This window comes from Natator depressus, chromosome 9 (assembly GCF_965152275.1).
Source record: "Natator depressus isolate rNatDep1 chromosome 9, rNatDep2.hap1, whole genome shotgun sequence".
Classification (NCBI taxonomy): Eukaryota; Metazoa; Chordata; order Testudines; family Cheloniidae; genus Natator; species Natator depressus.
Genome location: NC_134242.1, coordinates 80,852,157 through 80,876,968, shown reverse-complemented (window position 1 = coordinate 80,876,968; position 24,812 = coordinate 80,852,157). Strand labels below are relative to the sequence as shown.

Genomic DNA, 24,812 nt, shown 5'->3' with positions numbered 1-24,812 from the left:
ATCCCCTTGCATCTCCCACACATTGTGGTGATGCTCCCTCCTGCTGAGTACTGGAGATGAGGCTCCTACTGGACTCAGAGCACAGCCAACTCCAACATCACTCAGAGCACAGCCAAGATGTGGGGTGGGGCAAGGGCCTACACTTGAGGAGGAGACCTGCTGCAAAAAGATAGAGATACAAATAATTCTCCCCTCCCACACATGCGGTCACCTCTATCACCCCTAGAATGTTCTCACCAGATGCACGTAAGGTACAAAGTATCCCAGGACAGCTGTCGCAATCCCAAAAGCCCAAATTCGGTACGTCTGTCTCCGGAAAACCCTCATGTTGAAATACTTCCGCATCTGAGACCCGCACTGCTGTTTCATGTTCCGGCTGGCCAGTTTATCTTGTCTATCATGGTAAGAGTCACAAGATGGTGGCAAGATGGGCCGGAAAGTCAGAGACAAGAGAATCTGGATGAACATAAAGGCGCTGAGGACTTGGAAAGTGTGAGCTAGCCCGATGGTGCTCCCGATTGTTTTCAGAAAGAAGGGAAGGGACATTGAGAAGAGGCAGCTTCCTCCGGCCACGATGCCGTTTGCCAAGCCTAGACGGCGTTTGAAGTAGTGGCCGAGGATGACCAGGGAGGGCTGGAAAGCAAAGGAACTGCCGCATCCAAAGAGGATTCCATACGTGAAATAGCGGACTTCAAGGGACCTATTGGCAAAAAAAAAAAAAACCAAAAAACACCTTGGTTAAAATTGCAAAGGGTAACAGATATTACTGTGTATTATTTATCTTCCAGTAGAGCCTAGAGTCTCTAGTCAAGATCAGGTCCTATTTTGTCCTGGGCACTGTACAGATACATAGGAACAGACAGTTGCTGCCCTGAAGAGTTCATAATCTAGACAGACAAAGCAAAGTTTATCCCCATTTTACAGATGGCCCATTACATCTCATGGGAGATGAAGTCTGGCTTTGGAGGAGAATAATCCCATGTACCAACTGAACTAAAAGTCCCATAAAAACAATGAGGAGTCCGGTGGCATCTTAAGGACTAACAGATTTATTTGGGCATAAGCTTTTGTGGGTAAAAAACTCACTTCTTCAGAATCAACATGATACTTGATACAACCGTCTGATATTTGGTGCAACTCCCATGAGGCACCGTGGCAGCATATCTGAATTGGAATATTGTAATTTCCAGACATCTGTTTTTTTTAAAAAAAAAACAAATAATTTTCCATGGAAAGAAGAAACTTTTTGCAAAAAATTTCATTTAGACAAAGATTCGGTTTTCCATAAAAAGACCCAGTTCCAACTGAAAATTTTCAACCAGCTCCAATTTAAAAACAGGAGGCCCTGACCTCTAATGATTAAAGAGCCTCTGGCACTTGCTTCAAGAACAGAACATGAGCATTGCTGCCCAAATTCCAGTTCTGCACTCTAAAATCTTCTGGTAATTTCAACTGGGTATTGTTTTCTTCAATTCTGCCCTGAAGTTTTATTGTGAGCTATTAAGCAGCTGCTGTAACCCACTCCAGAGGTGGCTGCATGTTAGTAGGGAGTGAAATGATTGCCCTACAGACCATGTGTCAAGTCCTTGGGGATCCCTTGGGATGAAAGTTTATTAAATTTTTAAAAACTCCAATTGCTAGTAATAAAGCAGGTGAGGAGATTCCAGCTCAGAAGAAACAGAGCAAGAGGAAGTCAGAAAATATTTACAAGTATATCATTAATTCTATTACAAGTCTGTCTCCTCATCTAGTGCAGCAGACCGTGATTGCTACACTAACTTACTCAAAGACAAACCACCGTTCACGAAAGCCAAATTTCAAGCTCCTCCAAAGCCAAACCACATCAGAGAAACCTCAGAAGTAGGGTGCACTGATGAGTAATAATTTCATAGCCATTCCCTTACCCTTCACACAACTGCTTCAGGGACAAAGCTCTGACAAAACACACAAATGCCGCTGCAGTCTGGGATTGAGCCATTTAAAGTGGAATACAGACATTAGAAGGACATCTGGTTTCCCTACCACTCTCATAACCCAAAATTATCCACTGCTGGCAGTCTTAGCTGAGATAAAATGGTTTCTAGCTCTGGAGCAAGTTTCATGTTTGGAAGGAGTGGAGATGTTAAAACCACAGATCCTGTCTGCTCTGCAAAGGTGTTAAAATATCCTGTAGAATGATTTGTCGGAACAGGGGCTTGCCTCTGGATCCTTGTCCAGGACTTTTCTTTCCAACTCCTTGCTGTGAGCTGGCTGCTGTCCTCCTCAGACGTGGCTGCATTTTAGAAGTGGGGTATATTTCACCAGCTTAGTATTTACAATAATTTCTCTCTCTAGTGGCTGCCCCAGACATACAACTCCCAACTGAAAGAGCTCTCCTTTAGCCCATGTGGTATTGGCCTGGGATTTTGGTACCGAAGACTGTGTTTCTATTCCTGCAGAGAAGTGTCTGGCTCTGCAGGTAGTTCTTGGCAGGTACAGACAGTCTTTGCTTCTGGGGTCCTTTGGGATGGAAGGCACTCAAGGCAAAATGACATTACAAGGAGAATCTGCTCAATGACAACATGTGACACTTGCATTCACCCTGTATCAGAAACCTGCCTAACTGCTCAACAAGAAAACATTTTAGAAGGAAAAGCAGCAGCCACAGAAAGCAAGAGAGAAGAAGATTTCTTGACAAAAAAATTGGAAGCACTAAAGAAAATGCTCTGGAGTTACCATAGCAACAGTAAAAAAACAACAACAACAAAAAACCCACCAAAAAACCATCCTCTAAAATAAAAACCGTCAACCATGATTTAATCCCTCACTGGATTATCAATATTTATGATGAAAGGAAACAGTAACAGCACAGGGCAAAAATTCCATTTCTAAAACACACTAGTGGAGAAACCATCTGACATGAAAGACTTTGCTGCAGACATTGCATGATTATTTCACCATGCACATACTGGGCAGCGGAGGGAGAGGATGAGAAGGGAGAGATTGGTGACCCTGCTGGGAATAAAGTGCTCCCACGCTAACCCACCTGGGTCTGATTCAAAGGTTGATCTCTTATTCCCTGGGCTCACAGCAATGCAGTGGTATTGCATAGGCTGCTCAGCTGTGGGGAAAGAGCTGGTCACGTGGCCCAGCAGCAGAGATCCTGCTGGCTGAGATAGGAGCAATGTTGATAACCCATCCTCTGTTCAGAGAAGATCACTGAAATGTAGAGGCCTAAGGGGAAGAGAAGGGGTACAAGCTGGGTAGAAAAAGGGTGTCTCTCTCTCTCTCTAGGGAAATCTGTCCCTTCCAGAACATCTCCCATCCAAACAGCCCACAGAAGGGCAGAAATTAGGGAGAGAAGGGCTCTGGGTGAGGCCTGATCTGTGGAAGGGGAAAGCCCACTGAAATATTAAATGTTTCTGATTCTATTGTTTCCTGTCTTTGCTTAACAAAATCCAGCTAAGATTGAATAAAAAGAAGATTAAACACAGCTGATGTTTATCTCGTCTTGAGAGCCCATTAGAGCCGCAGCAGCCTCCCACTAATTAATAGTGTAACAATGCTTGTTGAAAGACATAATTGAAAGTCTCCACTACTATTACTGCCACGATGTATGCCAGCTACTGGGATGGAACAGGGAAGAAAACCCTGACAATTAAAGCAACCTCCCAAAGCTTTTCTTTGAAATCACGGTTTATTTAACAGTTTTCATGTAGAACTCCCAAGTATGTGGCCCCAGACAGAAATAGACTCAAACTGCAAAATTAGGGACTAGGATTTCAAACACTTTAAAATTCAGGGATGTTTGGATCTGGCATTTTAGATCAGCCCAGGTAGGGGCACAAGAAAAATTTGGATCCAGATGCTGAACCACCACTCATGTTCATAGGTGTTCAAAACTGGCATGCTAGTTCAGGCCCATCCCTAATGTTGAAACTCTTATCCCAGCACTGATATTTCATTAGAGGGAACCAGGAAATGCAGAGGCCCATGGAAATGGGGGAGGGGGGAAAAAAAAGGGAACACGATGTTCCCTAAATGTTAATAAGTTCTGGCTTGAGGGATGAACCAAGGTTTGAGTCAATTCCTTTTTGATCCTATCCATCTGCCTGTCCCTCTTTACCATCTGATTGTGAGGACTGTCCTCCCTCCTTCCCTCTTGTACAGCCCGAGAAACAGATCACAGAATTAAAACTCATCCCAGTAACATTTCGGCTTGCTCAGCAAGGAGGTGTGATAGCAAGTGACTGGTACATTCATTCCCTAGGGCTGCTAAGGGTAAGAGGAGTGGGTCTCTTTCCATGCAGAAAACAAAGATCTGCAAAAAGGGGAGGTTTGGGTCTGATTTATAAAAATCAGCTCAATCCTGATTCTCCTCTCTGCTTTGAGTACCAAAACAAAGCGAAAACCACCCTAGTACTGCACAGTTTTATGCATTACAGAGTTTTTAAACACCTTCCTCTGAACTAACATAGGACACTGCCCACAGTCAAAGACATTGCCATAGTGATGGAAGCCCCCTGCCGCCCCCATTATTTGGGGCATTTAAAACCAGTCTGAACAAAGCACTATAGGGAACAATTCTGAATTGAAAGGCAGATGGTCTAGCAGCTCTTTACTGTTTCCAGTTTCTGTGATTCTACAGCAGACTGACCATTGGTCTGTTTCAGTGTAGTAACTGCAGTATGTGCGTATAATCTACAACATGTGTCACCTGAAACTGTGTGGTGTGGCTATATTAAAAAATCCCCTTATTAGGGGAGAGTGGAAGCTGGTAGTTCCAAATTTCAGAACTGGACTTTACAATCCTGATGGAGCACATGGAAACTGCTAAACTGCACCACTCTTCCCCTGACTTCTGTTCGACATTGCCCAAGGCAGTCCAATAAAAAGGGCCCCCTCCCTGCGACACAGCTATAGAAGGCTTTAATTTTATCCTTACAAGATATCTGAAGGAATTTAAACCACCAGTGAGAAAGCAGGAAATATGCATTTCACCTTTGAAGTGCTCCTAACGGAAAGAACCTCTTTGTTTTTCTTTAAAAACCCCAAACTAAAAGCAGCCTAGTCTGAAGAGTTGCTTTGCTTTGTACGAACATTTTATCGGCGAAGGGAAAAAAGTCTGAAACTTTTGTAGAAGTACTTGGGAGGAAAAGAGATGATGGGGTAAAATGCTGTCTCTCTCTGAAGCTATCCACAACTGCACTTCAGTTCTATTTATTCCACTGCCATGAATTTATATACAGCATTCCCCATAGGATTTATCAGGCTCTTGTAATATGTGTGTGTGTGTATATACACGTACGTGCACATACGCACACCAGAATATAAATAAATAAAATACACAAACACAATGTTTCCAGTAGACTGGACTTTCGGTGTTTTCCATATCAAGAGGCAGCAGCTCATCCTTTTAGAGCAGGCAGACCCAAGTTCTAGCTTTAGTGTCACGAGGTAGTTTTGGGTAGCAAAGGTGCTTGTGCTCCCAGAGAGAATTTCTGGGTAGGTCTACATTGGCGAAGTTACATTGCTGCTCAGAGAGCGCTGAAGGGAAACCGCTGTGTGTGTTCACACTGTCAGCTGCCTGCGCAATAGTGTGTTCACATTTGCAGCACTTGCATTCAGAGCGGTGCACTCTGGGCAGCTATCCCACAGAGCATCTCTTCCTCTTCTGCCGCTAAGAGTTGTGGGAAGGCAGAGAGGGTCGCAGGGCATCCTGGGTCCTGTCCCAATGCCCCATGATGCATTGCTTCGCATCCCAGCAATCCCCTTCCATCTGCATTTGGCGCCATCTTTCAATGGTTTGTGTACTGCGTGCTCTTCCTCTTTGGTCTGCAGGAATAGATCCTGCACTGCTGACCAATATGCTGCATGTCATGTCATAAGTGGTAGTGGAGTTATTTCTTAAACTACAAAGGCAAGAGGAGTTTGACATTGATATTGCTATGTGTAGTCGGTGCAACACGAGATTGCTTGTGGCATTCATGGAGGTGCTGACTACAGTGGCATGCCGCTTTTGGGCTTGGGAAACATACTTAGCGGTGGGATCACACTGTCATGTACGTCTGGGATGACGAGTCGTGGCTGCAGAACTTTTGGACGAGGAAAGCCACATTTATGGGACTGTATGATGAGCTTCCCCCAGCCCTGCGGTGCAAGGACACGAGAATGAGAGCTGCTCTGTCACTGGAGAAGCACGTGGCGTTTGCACTGTGGAAGCTGGTTAGCATCGGTTGCTAACCAGTTCAGAGTGGGAAAGTCGACCATTGGACAGAAGCATACAGGGCCATTAAATCGCATGCTGCTCCGAAAGACTGTGACTCTGGGAAAGGTGTGTGACATTGTGGATGGCTTTGCACAGTTGGGCTTCCCTAACTGTGGAGGGGCGATAGATGCCATGCACATTCCAATTCTGGCACCAGACCACCTAGCCACTGAGTAAATTAATCGGAAGGGGTATTTCTCAATGATTCTCCAGGAGCTTGTGGATCACTGTAGGCGTTTCACGGACATTAACAAAGGCTGGTCCAGAAAGGTGCATGACGCACTCATCTTTCAGAACACTAGCCTGTTCAGGAAGCTGGAAGCAGGAACTTTCTTCCTGGACCAGAAGATCACTGTAGGGGAAGTCGAAATGCCCATTGTGATACTGGGAGACCCTGCCTACCCCTTAAAGCCATGGCTTATGAAGCCGTACACGCGGCACCTTGACAGCAGCAAAGAGTGGTTCAACAACAGACTGAGCAAGTGCAGAATGACTGTTGACTGTGCTTTTGGCCATTTAGAGGCCTGCTGGCGCTGCCTATATGGGAGGCTGCACTTGGCCAATGACAATATTCCTATGCTTATAGCCTATATAGCTTATATGTGCTGTACACTCCATAATATTTGTGAAGGAAAGGGTGAAAGCTTCACTTAGGGCTGGACTGCTGAGGCTCAGTGCCTGGAGGCTGAATTTGAACAGCCAGAGTCCAGGGCTATTAGAGGGGCGCAACATGGGGCCATACAGATCGGGATGCCTTGAGGCAGCAATTTGAAGCTGAAAACCACTAATGGTTGCTATGCTTGGGAGTGAGGTGCTTGTAATGCTAGGAGGTGACTGTGATTGGTGCAGACAAGGCACTGTGAAGGTTTAAGAAAATTGCCTGTTGCTTTGCAGGGTTCTGTTTGCTTTCAATTAATGGAATAAAGATTGCTTTCAAACCAAAACCATTATTTTATTAAAAAACAACCACCAGAGGAGAGACACAAACAGAAAAAACACAATCAGCACTGTGGGGGAAGAGAAGGTCCTAGGAGGAGGTGGGGTCCCAGGATGGTTAAAGATTTGTGTATGTCCAGGTATCATATGCAGTCTTGTCCTCTGGAGTACAGTGAAATGGGTACTGTTCTCCAGCAAGGCTAAACTGCAGAGGGACGGGTGTTGAGTGCAGTGGGTGCTGGGAGTCCGCAGGGCTGGACTGCGACGGGGCAGGAGTGGAATGCAGGGGGTACAGACTGGAGCCAGGAGGGTGATAAGTGTGTTGGCGGTGTCTGGGGGGCGCATGGGAAAGAGTTTTGCAACAGCAGCTGCAGGGGAGGGCAGATGCAGAACTGCTCGGTTTGCAGTGCTAGTAGCACCTGGAGTGTGTCCGTTTGGCACTCCATAATGTTTAAGAGCTGCTCTGTGGCTTCGTTCTGGCGCGCCGTGTTCTCCTTTCGGTCCCTCTTCTCGCTGTCCCGCCACTCCTTCAATTCTTGTTTTTAAGCCGCAGAGTCATCATATTTTTCGTGGCCGCTTTCTAATTCTGTGCAGCCATTCAGCCGGTGATAACAAAGAGGGAGGCTGGGCTCCCAACGTCATATCTCTGAAGCCAAAATGCAACATTTTACAGAAGCAGTATTGTTTGCAACACACAGACCACTGATTCAGTGATTTAAAAACACAGCCACTATTCACATACCTGTCACAGGGGAAAAATCAGTGTTCTAGGACCGTACTGTACACTGGGCACATGGCTCTTGGGGAGAGCCAGCACTTTACGGGGGGGCCTTATAATCATTCCTGTTCCCACATTTTCCACAGGCTGTGTTCGTTATGGAAGATATCTCGCTGTGGAGGGTGAGCAGGGAATCAAGGGAGGGTCTTCTCCAAGACTGCGACTTCTGACCTGGCCCTTATGTGGCTCGCCTGCGTGCAGCAATGGTCCCCCCTAGTGATGGCAAAGTAGTGTGGGAAAGATACCCTTGATGGGGTCAGAAACAAGGCAGCTCTGCCAAAGAACGTGCGGCAGCGGATTGCCCAGTATCTCTAAGAGAGTTTCGTGGAGATCTCCAAGGCAGATTGCCATGAAGTGAGGGAGTCAATCAACACTCTGTTCTGCCGCTCAGACTAGGCATGAGGTGGTACACGCATCATACAGACACAAGCCTGCTTTCTGCAACCCTCCTGCCCCCAACAATTCCCAAAATCAAAGCTTCAGCAATTCCTAAAATCAGAGCCACTTACCAGGGGCCTCCTCTTTTGTTTGCGCTTTGCCAAGCTCCAATCGCTGTGACTGGCTAGCCTCCTCCAGGGTAAGGAAGAGCTCCTGGCTGCATGCATCTCTGACCTCCAAGTCGTTATCTGCCTCTGGGTCCCCCTCCACATCCTCGTCCACGATTTCCTCCTCCTGGGTTGGTCCACTCTTGACTGGCACGTGAGCCACTGAAGTATCCACAGGGGCCTTCACAGTGGAGATGGGGTCGCCACCGAGTATTGTGTCCAGCTCTTGGTAGAGCTGGCAGCTCGTGGGCGCAGCACCGGAGGGGTGGTTTGCCTCCCGCGCCTTGTGGTAGGTGTTCCGCAGCTCCTTCACTTTGACGCTGCAGTGCAGTGTGTCCTGGTCATGGCCCCTTTCTGTCATGCCTCGTGAAATCTGTCCATAGGTATCATCATTCCTACGGCTGGAGTGCAGCTGGGACTGGACAGCCTCCTCTCCCCAAATGCCGATGAGGTCCAGCAGCTCAGCACTGCTCCAAGCGGGGGATCGCCTGGTGCGTGGAGCAGGCCTGGCCACCTGGAAAGATGTGCTGAGACCACTGCACCCATCACCGAGCAAACAGGAAGGGGACTTTCAAAATTCCCAAGGAATTTAAGGGGTGGGGCTCACGATTGGTCACCTGAGGGCAGAGCAGTAGAGTTCAAACCGATGACCAGAGAGGCAAGAACAGGCATTGTGGGACCCTTCCCAGAGGCCAATTGCAGCGCTGTAATTGACAAAGGTGTCTATACTGGCACCGTGGTGCTGTAGCCCCAGCGCAGAAAGCTGTATGCCTCTCGTCGAGGTGTTGGTTTTTTTATAGCACTGAAACCGTGCAGTTTCTGCGCACTAAGTGGCTTGGCAGTGTGTACACCTCCAGAGTTACACCGCAGAAAGCTGCTTTACTGCACAGAAACTTGCCAGTGTAGACAAGGCCTCTATTATTCAGTGATTAACAGGCTCTATGACACACTATGAAGCAGTTCCGATTCCACACAGTAGAGCGTACATGCACATAACAGGAGCATGCTAGTAGAAAACCAAGTTATGGGCAGGATTTGGGGAATATCAACAAATGGGTAAAATTCAGGCCAAAATTCCTCCATGCACTGATCTGGGACCAAACAGCCACTGAACTTTTGGCAACATGTGGTGCCTGGACTCCATCGTCTGGTGCTGTTTAGGAAGCCAGCAGCGTATGCCTCCACTTGTACATTCAATGCCTGAACTGCACATGGCCCCCTGATGTACTTAGATTGTGTGACATAATTTCCCATTGAGATCTCTCTCCTCTTATTAAAATGTCTGTTTCAAGGGTCTCCTTGGGGAGACCACTGGGGTCCTTTCCCATGCCAAAACAGAAAGGAGATTGAAGAGTTGGGCACCAAAGCAGCTGCTCTGAGCCTCAACTATCTTCATTGCCCCCTCCTGTCAAGGGTTCCCACTAGAGGAGTGGTGAAATGGAATGCTGCAGACAAGTCACCTCCTTTCACATCAGTATGGTTTTAAACAGTTACAGGGAGTGTTTTAATTAAAACTGAAAACAAACCCATGCGAAAATTGTTAATATATAATCAATCACCCTCTCACACACAAACAAACTGAAAATCTGTGATGCTGAAGCAGTATAATGTACCATCAAAGCTTGTTAACATTTTTATGTTAATGAAATCAAGTCCTAACAGAAATCCACAGAAGTTTAAAAGCACTGAAAAAATGAATAATACTGTGTTTTTTAAAGCAGCATGTTGCAGACACAAAGACATTCCAATGGACTAATATGTTCTGCTTCAGAACACATTTACATTCCTGATTTTCCTTCTACTGCATATAGCCAAAAACCCCATGCAAATTCAGTTTGTGAGTCCATTGTGACTGGTGATAAAAAGACAGCCTTCAGTCTCTGGACATCTCCATTTTTTTATGCTCCAGTGGAAGCCAGTCACTTTCAGCCATACTTGGGGTCAGGTTTGATTTTAAACATTAATTCACTTTTAGTATCCAAGGTCAATTTTTTTTAAAATACGATTTGAAATCTGACAGTGTCCCCCTTTAAACTGATTGTGACAGTACTGCAGGTTCTGTCACCATGCGTGGAGCTGCAAAGCAGTTCTGCTGACATTCTGCAAGTCAGACCAGAAGGTCTCAAATTCCAATTCAGGAGCATAAAAGGCTGAGAACCTGTGATAGAGGAGAGACGTAGGAGCAGACCTGCAGGGAGAAATCCTGGGCACAGCCAAGTTCCAAAGACATTCAGGCTAAGGTTTGTGTCTCATTAAGACAAAGAAAGAAAAACTTCAGGAAGGGGGATTAAATCTGGACAGTGACTCCCTGTGTGCAGGCAGGCTGTGGCAAGCGCAGGGAGAGCACCCTCTTCCACTACACCTGATCCTTGCCAAAAGGCAGCAATAAACTAGCACCGGATTTGTCAACAACAAAAGCTTGCCAGAAAGTTACATGCCACCTAAAGCAAGTTTCAGCCTTACTTTGTAAAAGAGCTGGAAAGGAGTCCAATAAAAGCGATGGCTGCCCCCGAGGCTGCTGTCGTCCTGCAGCCAATCCGGTCGGTGAAGATACTCACAACAGGCGAGCAGAAGAAAATCATCCCCATGGCCAGAGCTCCAACCAGCGCTAGGAAGAGAAACAAAGGGAGGTGAAGATCAGCAACTGCTTTGGAAACAATATGCCAATGAAAGAGAGACCAATGCAGATGGCAGTGGGTGTGGGGGGGGATTTTATTGGTAGTCTCAGTAGAGTGGCCTATCTCCATTGCACAGCCAGCCAATCCTTGCACTACTCTCTCAAGAGACATGGTCTCTTTTGGCCATAGCTGAGGCATGCTAGCCTGGCATGTACAGAGCTTTGCACTGTCACTGACCTCATCGTACCTGTTGTGTGGATAGAACAAGTAGGTGTTTGTGTGAGGGAGGCGTGCCTAGGTTTACGCTGTATCCACCTCTGCTGGGTTTATGTATTTTAGTAAGGCAACCCAGATTCCTCTCCATTTATCTAGCTTTTCTTGTTGTCACTATACTGATGTCTCCACTGCTATGATTTCTGTCCGTAAAATATTCTGGACTGGTAAGAAAAACCACGTAGACCCAGGAGAGAACATCAGATCTTCCTAGTCTCTGACACTTACAGGCTTGGTATCCTGAGGTACTAAGCACCCTCAACTCCTAGGAACCTTCTTGAAGGCAGAGGGCTTTCAGCCCTATATTTTAGCTACAGTTACTATCCATCAATACTCATTTTCCTAAAGGGCCAGAGATTTCTAAACTTCCCTGCTTGACATAAGGGTTTTCTGAAGTCACTGCAGATGGCTTTTAATTGCAATGTTCTTTCCTACTCCAGCAACAATATGTACCCTACATAGAACAACTGAGAGATATTAATTACAGCAAACATCAATTTTCTAAACAACATAAGCTAGTAAATAATTAATGACACTCAAATGACACATCAACCAGATACAAAAAACAGAAAAATGGCAAAACTTAAGAGAAAAAGGTCTGAGCCCCACCAAGAGATGTTGGCTTGGTCCAAGAGTAATAAACAGACCACACATACATATGGTCTGGGGCTGTGCTCACTGACAAATCTTTTGCCAATCTTGTTTTCTTCCAAGGAATGCACCTTATTTTAGACAAGGCGATGTACAGTACCTGCACAAAGACAAAGACCATCATCACAAAACAAATCCAACGCCCCTGATTTCATAGGAAAGACTTTTGTCAGGGGTATGATCCAAAGCCCACTGGCATCAATGGGCGTTTTTCCAGTGACTTCAGTACACTTTGGACCAGGACCATGATGACCTAGGATTTAACACTGCCTCACATCCCCTGTTGGAAGGCATTTTATTTTCCATCTTTCTTTACACAAATCTGGAGGAAATTACAATTTAAAAAAAAAAAAAAAAAAAAAAAAAAAAAAAAAAGGTTTTGCTGCTGAAAAAGATTTTGGGCCTGTCAGGTTTGATGTCTTTAAAGGTCTCTTTAAACCCATCCTTTCTTTAAAAGAGAAGATATAGAAAGGCTACCTATTAAAAAAACCTCCATCCATAAATGGTGAGGAGAACCAAACAAGAAATGCACTGCAGAATACATTAACCCTTGTATGAGGAGGTCTCCTGTCTGGAGCACAGAATTCTTTCTGAGGAAAGAAGGAAGAGAATATAGAAACTGCCACTCTGGCACAGATCAATGGCCACTGGAAAATGCAGGATGATGTAGCGGGAGATGCAAGTCCCCTTCATAATGCACATAACTGTATAATATTTACACTCCTTGGTCGGGGGAGGGGCGTTTCTTTTGGACCTCAGCTGATGACTAGCTTATGCATAAGGATTGAAAGCCTTTGGTATTTTATTCTAGGTAGTGTAAACGCAGATGGCTGCTCTTATTTATAGAATTACCTATCAAAAGAAGTATTATGGGATACAAAATTAGTCAGAAATCAGGTTGATATTATATGCCTTATTCCATAAAACAACAACAGGGCTGTGAAATAAAGCACTCAAAAGAGCAAATTAGTTTTAATTTAGGACACCTTATGACTGTGAATTATGATAGTCTTTATTTACATAATCACATGCCACTCTTTCTGCAGCACCTCTGCCTCGTTCAATGTTTAGCTCATTGCACACCATCTGACCTGAACAGCTGTTCAAAACAGACATAAGAAATTATATTTGTAATTGCTGACAGTGTGGTCTCCTTTCCAGTAGTCTCTACACCGACCCCTGCCTCATTCATTGGCCAACCTGTATAATGAATGAGGCAGGGGTCCTGCCAAAAAAGAGAGACAATACAATGTGCAATTATGTATTAGAGACAACAGGCCAGATCTTCAGCTGGTATAAACTGGTGTAGCTCAATTTCCTTCAATGTACTGACACCAGCTGACACCAGCTAAGGAGATCTAGTAGCTGCACAAAGGGACAAACTTAAGGTTGTGCGCACAACACTGCCATTTTCGGACTTCTGAGTGCTTAACTTTGTATTGTTAATATTTTTAAATGGAGTTTCTTAAGTGTTTTTAAGAGAAAATAAAGAATTTTCACAATGCTGAACTGTAGTATTTGATCAACAGCCGTAGAATGATCTTTCCTGAGCACCACAGAAACTCAGTAAGTGCACAGTTTTGAGTACCTTCCATATATCCATATCTGAATGCAGGGTAGTGTCCATTATCATGATAGCATGCAGCAATATAGGTCTTAAAACTACTGAAAGATCTCTCTTATAAATCACCGTGGTTTGCACTGGTGGAAATAAGCTTCTTTATGGCACCTTCCAGAGTCATGTACTTCTGGGCTCCAGACTCCACAGTGCAACTTTTAAGACTGTGACACTGAACAAGAAACTTCCCCTACACAAGTGGTCCCAGTTACACTCCAAGCCAAACTTCAGCAAGTATTCAGCAGGTAAGGATTTGCTTGCACCTGCAGTGAGGGCTCTACAAATCTTTTCATCCCGGCATACAACTGAACCCAAAGAAGTACAATACAACTGGTCCTTCTATAGCTGAGAGAGCTTCCGAAAATAACCAGGTCCCTACAAAAAAAAAGTTAAAGATAGCGCTGCCCCCCCCCCACAACAATCCTCTTCCTCTTTCCTAAAAAGCTTGACACAAAGAGGCACTCTCGGGACCTGAGAACAGCTGGCCTTTTCAAATGATAGGTTTTTAAACAACCATTTTATTCAAAAAAGTGTTCTGACAATAAATTGAGATAGAGGAAAAATCCTTTAAGGGAAGAATAACTGAGGCACAGCAGGAGTTCTCTAGGACTCACTTCAGCCTGAAAATACTCCCATCTGGCACTGGAACAAAACAAAATTAAAGAGAGAGAGAGAGAGAGAAGGAGAGATCTCCCTCTTGGCTATAAACAAGGTGCACAGTGTAACGAATGTACTTCTAATAGGATTAGACGGCATCATTCCAAAGAGCTATCCAAAACAACCACGAAAAGGGTGGGAGGGCCAGAGGGGAAGAGCCAGAATGAAAAAGGCTCATTAAATTGGAGAATATATTTCAGGAAATGTTCCCTCTATTTAAGCCAAGCCAGTAAAACATTTGACGGCCCCATCATGTTTGAAGTTTGCTGAGAGATGTGGTTATTATGGGAAATTAATCTGAGAAACATGGAAATGCAAGCAGAAAACCAGGTATTACATTTAAATAGGCCAGATTCTGATCTCAATTACTCCAGATTTATACATGCGTAACTGGTATCAAAATCCTGCCCAAAATTCAGACTCACATGGGCAGTTCAAAACAAACCTCAACCAGGAGAATCAGCAGCTTCAGCTTTGAACTTCTAAAAATTGTAACTTGTGAAGGGAGGCATTAACTAAAATTTATACTAGATTTGTAACAAAAAATTCCCCTACTCTATTACTCCACCTTAGAGAAACTGCTTACCACATGCAGTGGAAAAAAATAGTGTTCTGACATAACAGTGAGATAAAATAGGTAATAATAATAATTAACATGTCCAGGGTGCTTTTTGTTTTCGAAGTGCTTTACAAATATTAACTAGGTAATGCTTACGACGTCCCTGTGAAGCAGGGAAGTGTTGTTGCTATCTCAGTTCCACAGACATGGAATGTGAGGGAGAGACTGGTTAAGTGCCTTGTCCAAGATCATAAAGACACCGCTGGGAGTAGAACACGAGAAGTTGCTGGCTCCCAATCCTGAGGCCTATTTAATGCTGGTTTGTGTTTAACATCAAATGAGGATAAGGACAAGTGGATAAATAGTTAACTCTTGTATTTTAACTCCTGTATTTTCACTCTTGTATTTTCGTGAGCTGTAGCTCACGAAAGCTTATGCTCAAATAAATTTGCTAGTCTCTAAGGTGCCACAAGTACTCCTTTTCTTTTTGCGAATACAGACTAACACGGCTGCTACTCTGAAGCCTGTCTTATATTTTAGAGTCACAGGACTGGTATGCACAGGAGCAAAGAAGTAGAGCTGAGCCCTTCATTGTGATAGGCAACAACTGAATTGAAGATGGCTATTGGGTCCAACAACTGAGGCGGTTTTGCCTTGTTAATTTCAGCAAGAGGTCAAAGGATAGTCACAGTGGAAGGTCAAAGATGATGAAAAAAATTAGTTAAAAAAAAAAGTGTCCAGCACATTGTTTAGTAACACAACTGTTAGAATGTCACTAAACCAGCTCTTGAGCTGTGTTTGTATCTGTCCATTATCATTACTTTACGAGCTAAAGCAGAACTGACTGTTGGAAATCCATCTTAAACTCTCCACAATGGAATTAAGCTTCTCACGGAGTCTTAGCTGTTCTGGTCCTCTGGGTCACCACAGCCTAGAAATGCTGATCTCTGTGGGACCCATGTAGCACCATTAACAGGAAATTCATCCTGCACTTCAGTGGGCACTAGACTGGGATCTATTAGTCTGCTGCACGGGCCAGGATTTCACTTGGCAGCTCTCAAGAATCTTAATGAATTTAGAACTTGATCCAGACCCCCGCCTCCCCCCCCAAGTCAATAGGAGTCTTGCTTTTGACTTCAGTAGGTTTTGGATTAGGCCTCTAGTTCCTACTCCACCCCCAAAATCCATCAGGTAATATATGTAAAATAAACACAATCCTCAGGACCCTAATGGAATCTTATCAACAACATAGCATGTTCCAGCGGAGCATAAAGTATGTTGTACAAAAATTGGACAAAACCCAATTTAAAGCTAGATTGGAATTTATTTAAGTATTGTGCAAAATCTGGACAGGAATTGGGTTAAGACTGGATCAGTCTCAAGGCCCTTCAGGCTCAAACATTTACTGGAATAAATGGTAAATGGGTTTATTTTGGAGTCAGCCTTTGGAGAGAAGAAAGGCCTGACTGGTGGGCATTCAGAATCTTCCAAGTCCAACAGACACCCTGTGCGATTCTGAAAACAAGACTAATATTACCAAAGTGTGAGCATGAAGGCAGTGGAGAGAACAATGTTCTACTGACAGGCAGAACCTTGTAAGCTGTCGTGTCCTTGCAAAGCCCCCCGTGTGACACGGGACACGCTTTATGAGAATACAAAGGTAATTTCAATATATTAAGACGTTTTCATTTGTGTCCCTTGGCCTTTCAGATGCAATTGAATAGATACAAAAGAGCTGAAACGGAGTGTTCATTGCACGTGGATGCAAGTTCATTAAACAAAGTATCCTGATGGTTTCTAGTCTGATCCTCAACACTGATTGAGAACGAGGCCTAGCATGTGTTTTCCTGATGAAGACTTTCGGTCAAAATCTGCCTCTTCCCCAGACAAAAAGATGCCTTTGCAACCAATACAAAAATTCTCACCCAAAAAAATTAAGCCAATCAAATGATCTTTTGGGGACCAACTCACATTTTTAACATGTGGGCTTGGCAACACTGCAGCTGGTAGAGTCAGCAACCAACATATTGTCACGTTCTAATTGCTGGCTATGTGTTGATGCCTCTGGTATCAAATTACATGCAAAGCAAATTGTGGCTGTACGTTCTTACTCAACAGCCACAATAGTTTCCACCGGAGGGATAATAAACCAGCAGCCATATAGGGGGTGACTTTCACTAAAAAAGAGTACCAAAGGCCGAATTCTTTTAAAAGTTACCTTGCTAAAGATGCCTGCTGCTTTGTCCAGGTTAATGATTGGCAAAAATCACCTGCAGGGGGAAAGCGAACAGCAGCAAGAATGTGGATAGCTGGTTGGGGCTGCCCATGAGGGCAAATCACAGCACAAAACTTTCTCCACAGCAGGTGGGATGGTCTTAGATTGATGCTCAGGGTGTTTGGTGGGTAAATCACAGCATGCCCAGATGAGATCTCTCCCGAATATGGAGCTGGAGAAGGAACACATGGGGATATCCTCCAACAATCCGGAAAGAGGGCAGCATAATACAGAACACTGCAGTGGAAACAGTCCCACCAGTGGCCCTCTTGCATGTCAAACCACAGAACGGCAATGCAGCAGCCAACAGGGCATCAACAGCTTCCAAAAAGCTCCTCCCCACATCGATGCTAATAGGAATGGAGTGGGAAATGGACCCAGTGCAGGGTGCAAAGAACAGAGCATCATCATCAGAGCCCAGGGGAACACAGAAAATCTGCAGTGAGCAATTGAATGGGGTGCACGGCAGCAGGCAAGGTACAGGACAAGCAGTGCACATGAAAGCTTCCCCCCCCCCACATGCCAACATGACTCAATCCTGACCTGAGGTAAACACCCCTCAACGTGAGAGGTGAGCTCAGTCTCCAGGGTCCAACCATTCCTGGGACTGATGATCAAGAAGGTGGTTTCCAACAGGATCTGAATGTTTGTGTTTGAAACGTTTGCAAACAGGAATCACAAAACCCATTCTTCTCCAGGAGACAGAGAGCTAACCGTCAAGAGAAATCTGCAAAAGGCAAAGCTTGCTCCACAGGTTAAATCTGCGGGGGATTTCTAAATCACATGATAGGGAGGGCACGTAGTTTCTTCTCCATTTCTTTCTAACCATCTATTCCAAAAGGGAAAACCACTTTTTAAAAAGTTGCACGTCCCCCATTTTCTGACTTAATTGAATCAGGCTTTCAATAATGTAACAGCTCTTGCTTCCAGGAATGGAACTGCAACAGGCACAGGGCAAGACTAGTAAGTTGCACAATAGAAAATTAGTCTTAAATGATTTTTCCAGGACAGGAAACAAAGGAAAAATATTGTAGTCATCTACAGACAAGGATCCAAATTCCCTCTGGTATTGAGCTCATTGTTCGCAAAGCTTTCAGAAAAACATCATTAATACTAGCCATGGGGCACACTAAATCTAGTCTTTTTATTCATTATAAATGAATCTCCAGAGAAACAAAGGGAAGAGACCTCCTTCTCTGACCATAGCATGGGAGTTTGACTGCTCAAGAATTGGTAGGTGACTTCAGAACCTTGTCCCAAGTTTGAAAGCTTGTCCTAAAATTTCCCACTTTTACCTCCATTAGTGCAGCACCACCATGGGTAGACAGGGTGGGAAGGCTAACGTTCAGAAGATGCTGGCAGCTGTCAATGCTTTAGGCGCTGTGTCATGTAGACCTGCTCTCTGCAGAGTAAGAGGAGGACACGGTGCTGAAAGGCCAACAATCACTTGGAATTATGCCTACACTGGTGCTCTCATCATTCTGCTCCTGATGTAATCAAACTGGTGACAGCAACAGCAACAAATACCAGGGAAAAGAAACTCTTGTAGACACAGGTTTCAATATATGAGGTTATCTGTACTTTAATTTATAAAGGAAAGCTGGCAGTTCAAGGCACTGGTAATGAGATCTGGACAGACCTTTTCACCTGTAGCCAGCCCCAGAAAGTCATAACCCGAAGTAGCAGCACTCTGCTGGCTGCTCGGTGGCCTCTATGAAATGAAATAGAGCCGCGGTTCTCAATCTATTTACCATTGTGGGCCACATATGCAGCACTGTGTGTGTTATGCGGGCTGCATCCACACAATATACGTACTACTTGAATTGCCCTCAGGATGTCACATGTGCTGCAGCTGTGTGCTGATTGGGCCGCAAGCAGCCTGTGGGTTGTGAACCACTGAATTGGAGGAACTCAATCCAGTTTCTAGCAGACATCGTTAAACCCAACCCCACCCTTTGGCACTACCTGGCCATATGGGTTGGCAGTCTCAGTAGGTGGGTGAAGGATCAAATGGGCAATGAAGAGTGAACTCTCAGTCCTAGAGGCCTCCCTCCTGCCCCTGCTGCCTAAGTACAGCAGTACATGTTATGTGGCTTCCATCTCTAGAGCTGTCAATCTGGTTCTAGCACTAGAAATCACTAAAACCATTTAACAGGGCTCCAAACATAGCCCTAATCAGAAGCTGCAGTTTGAAACAGCAGCACCGTGTCTTGACTAGAGTGGGCTTTTCCTTTCAGGACATTCTCAATGCAGAGATGGACCTGACGTACAAAGCCTGGGTCCGAAAGGATCCTGAAAGCTTAGACTGATCTCTTTGCACCCCAAGGTAACAAGGCCCAGCATGTATGAGATAAGACAAAGAATATCATAATGCCACTATGTAACTCCCTGTTACGCCCACACCTTGAATATTGCATGCAGTTCTGATTGCCCCATCTTAACAGTGATATATTAAACTGGAAAAAATACAAAGAAGGGCAACAAAAATGATTAAGGGTATGGAATAGCTTCGGTACGAGGCGAGATTAAAAAGACTGGGAACATTCATCTAAGAAAAGAGACAACTATGGGGGGATGTGATAGAGGTCTATAAAATCCTGAATCCTCTCGAGAAAGTGAATACAGAAGTATTATTCAGCCCTTCACATAACACATGAACCCGGGGGTCACTCACCGAAATGAATAGCCAGCAGGGTTAAAACAAATATAAGGAAGTACTTCATCACACAATGGACAGTCAACCTGCGGAACTCATTGCCAGGGGATGTTGTGAAGACCAAAAGCATAACTGGGTTTGAAAAGAATCAGATAAGTTCATGGTGGATAGGTCCATCAATGGCTATTAGCCAAGATGGTCAGAGATGCAACCCTATGCTCTGAGTGTCCCTCAACCTCCAACTGCCAGAAGCTGGGACTGGATGGCAGGGAACCCATCATTTGATAACTGCCTGTTCTGCTCATTCCCTCTGAAGCATCTGGCACTAGCCACTGTCGAAAGACAGGATCCTGGGCTAGATGGACCACTGACCCAGTATTGCTGTTCTTGTGTGTTTTCTATTTGGACCTGATGTGCAAAGTTTGGGTCTGCATTCAAACTTCTTCCAAGTTCAGGAGTGCATCCATTTTTTAAACTCAGTGTGACTAACCACATCTGTTTCTCTCCTCATAGTGGGGGGGGGGGGGTGAGGGGAGAGAGAGAGAGAGACAGAGACAGACAGACAGACTGAGACTCTTCTGGAGAATTACCAGAATCCTTGCTGACACTGTATGGTAGCTCGCGGCCTTGCTGGAACAGATGGATACAATCAAATCTGAAGGACCAGTAGGAAAAGGGAGGAAATGAAGGACTGCTGGTATTCTACACCTGAAAGCCTTACCTATGGCACAAATTGCAAATGCAATAAAGAAACAACTTGGACAATATGGTCAGGGGAAAAAACGTGCAAGCTACAAAAACTCAGATGGTGTTATACTGGCCATGTGCACATGACCACTGAACCAGTGATCAGCACTGCAACTACACATATCTGGCAAACAATGAGGATGGCCTCACGATTTCCTGGGTGCAATGCACATCTGGTCATCCTATGCTATCATAGGAGACTGCATTGTATCATCACCTCCCAGCTAGTAATGATGGTCATCTACTGAGCTCAACACTTGTGTGCCCATCACACATTTTTATTCAGTTGACCTCTGCATTTCAGCAGTGAGCGTTGTGATACTTCTGCAGCTGTTAAAATCCCCTTCTTTGTACAACAGTGGATCATCCCCTCCCTTGTTGCATATTGAAGGGCTTCTGTATTTACTGGGCATGGGTGGTGGAACAGCTGTATGTCATTTGCAACTCTGATGTCTAATGCATTTCCCCCTCTTCCTACCAAATATTCCCTGTGCACTTTTAAGGGTTAAAGGTGGATAAATAGGCCTCCCATACTTGGGCCCTTTTAAAATTATTTCTCCACGGAAGTCAAGAAGGCGGCACACACAGAGACTTTTTTAATCCTGGATCAGCAAACACAGTGTGACACAACAAATGGCACCATTATAACTAGAGTCTGAATGTATCCCCTCAATAGAGGGTCTCACCTATCTAAAGTGGCCCCATTACTGGAGTAGCTAAGCACAGTCTTTAATGTATTCATCCTCATGTGAGGTAGGGCAGTGCTATTATCTGAGGCACAGAGAAACCAAACGACCTGCCCCAAGTTACACAGTGCGGGCAAGTCTACACTATGGCAGGGATCGACGCTCTGAGATCGATCCACCGGCGGTTGACTTAGAGGGTCTAGTAAAGACCTGCCAAATCGACGGCAGATCGCTCTCCAGTCGACCCCTGTACTCTACCCCCGACGAGAAGAGTAAGGTAAGTCGATGGGAGATTTTCTCCCGTCAACCCCCCGTGGTAATTCAACCTAAGGTACGTCGACTCCAGCTATGTTATTTATGTAACTGGAGTTGCATAGTGTAGGTCGACTTACCGCAGTAGGGTAGACATAGCCAAAGTCTGTAGCAGAGCTTGGAACTGAACTTCAGTCTCCAAAGTCCCAGCCTAGAACCCCAACCATAAGCCCATCCCTCTTCTCCTACTTGCGTATTCCTGTCCCATCCCAGTCTTCTGGGAGGAAAGAGCAGCCTTCATCAACGCCAGCTCAGCAGCTACACACATGGCTGAAAAGTGGATCTTTAAAAGAACCCATTGCATTTCTAATCACATTCCAGCCAAACTTGCTTAGCTTTCAAAACTGATGTTTTTGCCTGGCTCTCCCATGACCCTCCCCCACAGCTCTGCTTGAATACCATTAAAAACTGTATCTCCCAGCAATTGCACAGTGCACATGATGAAGTCTAACCACTAGTTCGTTCCTGCACTTACCTAAGCCATGTACTTTTCCTCTGGAGATATTAGCCAGCTCTTACGCTGGTGTTTAAACACAGAGAACTCTAAGGAAGAAAGATGGAGCTCCAACAACTTATTAATTATATCGTTATAGAGATCAGGGCACAAAGTGGGCCTGGGATCTCATATAACTTGGCACTTCTGGACTGGAGAATGAGGCATCAAAATTCACCAACCATAAAATGCCTTTGTTTAGCTAACAACTGTCAAACTAAATATAAGAACATGAGAATGGCCCTACTGGGTCAGACCAAAGGTCCATCTAGCCCAGTATTCTGTCTTCCGACAGTGGCCAGTGCCAGGTGCCCCAGAGGGAACGAACAGAACAGGTAATCACCAAGTGATCCATCCTTTGTCTCCCATTCCCAGCTTCTGGCAAACAGAGGCTAGGGACAGCATTCCTGCCCAACCTGGCTAATAGCCATTGATGGACCTATCCTCCATGAATTTATCTAGTTCTTTTTTGAACCCTGTTATGGTCTTGACTTTCACAACATCCTCTGGCAAGGAGTTCCACAGGTTGACTGTGCGTTGTGTGAAGAAATACTTCCTTTTGTTTGTTTTAAACCTGCTGCCTATTAATTTCATTTGGTGGTCCCTAGTTCTTGTGTTACGAGAAGTAGTAAACAACACTTCCTTATTTACTTTTTCTACACCAGTCATGATTTTATAGACCTCAAATCACATCTCCCCTTAGCCGTCTCTTTTGCAAGCTGAAAAGTCCCAGTCTTATTAATCTCTCCTCATACGGAAGCCATTCCATACCCCTAAATCATTTTTGTTGCCCTTTTCTGAACCTTTGTCAATTCCAATATATCTTTTTTTGAGATGGGGTGACCACATCTGCACACAGTATTCAAGATGTGGGTGTACCATGGATTTATATAGAGGCAACATGATATTTTCTGTCCTATTATCTATCCCTTTCTTAATTATTCCCAGCATTCTGTTCACTTTTTTGACTGCTGCTGCACATTGAGTGGATGATTTCAGAGAACTATCCAGTGACTCCAAAATCTCTTTCTTGAGTGGTAACAGCTAATTTAGACGCCATCATTTTATATGCACAGTTGGTATTATGCTTTCATCATCAGCATTAGACTTTAATAGTTATTTCATCTTGTTCCCCTTTAAAAAAATAGCAAGGTTATTGCAATCGCACAGTGCACATGATGAAGTCTGTGCTGTGATGTTCTTCAGCACATCATCTGCCTTCCCAGGAAGCAAAACATGAAGAGCTCTTAGGGCTCAATGCAAAGTCTGCTGCAGTGGGAGCTGATCCAGGCTCTTTAGGGGGAGCATTCATATTGGTAAGGGAAGCCCAAAGTCCCACCCTGGGGGAAGTTCCCATCGTTATTTAATGCCCAAAGGGGATGTTAATTTGCTTAGCTCTCAACTGAAGCTAGAGACCTGGCTTCCCCAAGTATAGTAAGCAGAGAAGGTCCCATTGCATGGTCTTCCTCGAAGAGAGGCATACTGATACTCTCGGACGTGAGAAGGGGATGGCAAACCCGCAAGAGGCGGCACACAGTCCATCTGGTTCTGACAACGTGCCACAGGTGGCTGCTTAAAGGCAGCCATTGATTCATTGCTTAGTGTGTGTCACTGGACAAAGAGGAAGGCACAAGCTCTGTCTCCAAGGGAAACTGACAAGATAAATAATCCTATTTAACAAACAGAAATGCCCTTGCATGTGTCATTGGTAATATCTGCCATTTAAAACTGAGACACTGGAATGAACATTTACTCTGTGTTATTGCTGCTGGCCGATTACTTTTTACACAGCATTCCACTTGGCCAGTGAAAATGATCTGGTCAGCTTCACTTTTTGATTCCCATGTACAATACTGTCGTGTTTGGAGTTCAGCAGACAGGCATGCACACAGAGCTTATAAACACCCCACATTTTGGGTCTAAGTAATTCATCAACATCTCTTTTATTCATTAGATCTAATCCACTCATGTCCCATACAAAAGATCCAAGCCCACCATACACTGGGGCACCTCAACATGTCACTGTCACACACTGATGAGGCCTCCTAAGTACAGGAAGGAAACTGTTTCAACATAGTTTCAGGTCAGTAACAGCAAAGTTCAGGTGCCCTGAAATCGTGACTCCCCTACCTTAAAACCAGAGGTCTCAATAGGAAAATATGGACCAAAATTGGGGTGACCAGTTTTCAGAAACTCCTGGAAGCCATTTATAGTGCCTCTAAGCACTACTGTAGTACAGACAATTAATATTACGGCCAGTTTACTAATCATGGATTCGACTGGATTTTTTCTTGCAGCTTTGACTCAAATCTACAAACATCCATGTTAGTTTGTAGCTTGTTAGTTTGTTCCTTAGCAAAAAACAAACAAACAAACAAACAAACCCACCCTGCTGAAAGTCAGCATGAGACCAAGAAGGACTAAAGAACTATTTTCAACGTCCCATTCTTGGAGGAATTACAGCAGATTAAGGAAGAATGTGAAAGCCATAGAAGGGGTGTTACTGCACTAAAGACTTTAGCCATCACCACCACTACATGGTCCTATGACAAACAAGAATTATTAAACTGCTTCCCAGAAACTGAAATATCAAGTGTGCATCACATATCCTCCAAGTACAGGATCGTTTGTCTATATTTAACTGCTGCAGGAGCCTATGGATTTGGAACCGAGAAGCCTATATTAGTTTCAGTTATATTTCTAGAAATCAAATTGCCTCCTCCCTTGATCTCTGCCACCCCAAGGATTCAGGAAATAATTA

The 24,812-nt window shown here is 44.6% G+C and overlaps 1 protein-coding gene across 1 annotated transcript in view; it reads right to left on the bottom strand.

Moving 5' to 3' along the window:
- The window catches only part of SLC16A2 (solute carrier family 16 member 2), an 87,351-nt gene that overhangs the window by 11,385 nt on the left and 51,154 nt on the right, over window positions 1–24,812 (bottom strand). The window contains exons 2-3 of the mRNA XM_074962440.1: window positions 10,970–11,114; window positions 238–700 (exon numbers count right to left, since the gene is read on the bottom strand). Of these exons, the coding sequence (XP_074818541.1) occupies window positions 238–700; window positions 10,970–11,114 (608 nt within the window). The remainder of the gene's footprint in view (window positions 1–237; window positions 701–10,969; window positions 11,115–24,812) is intronic.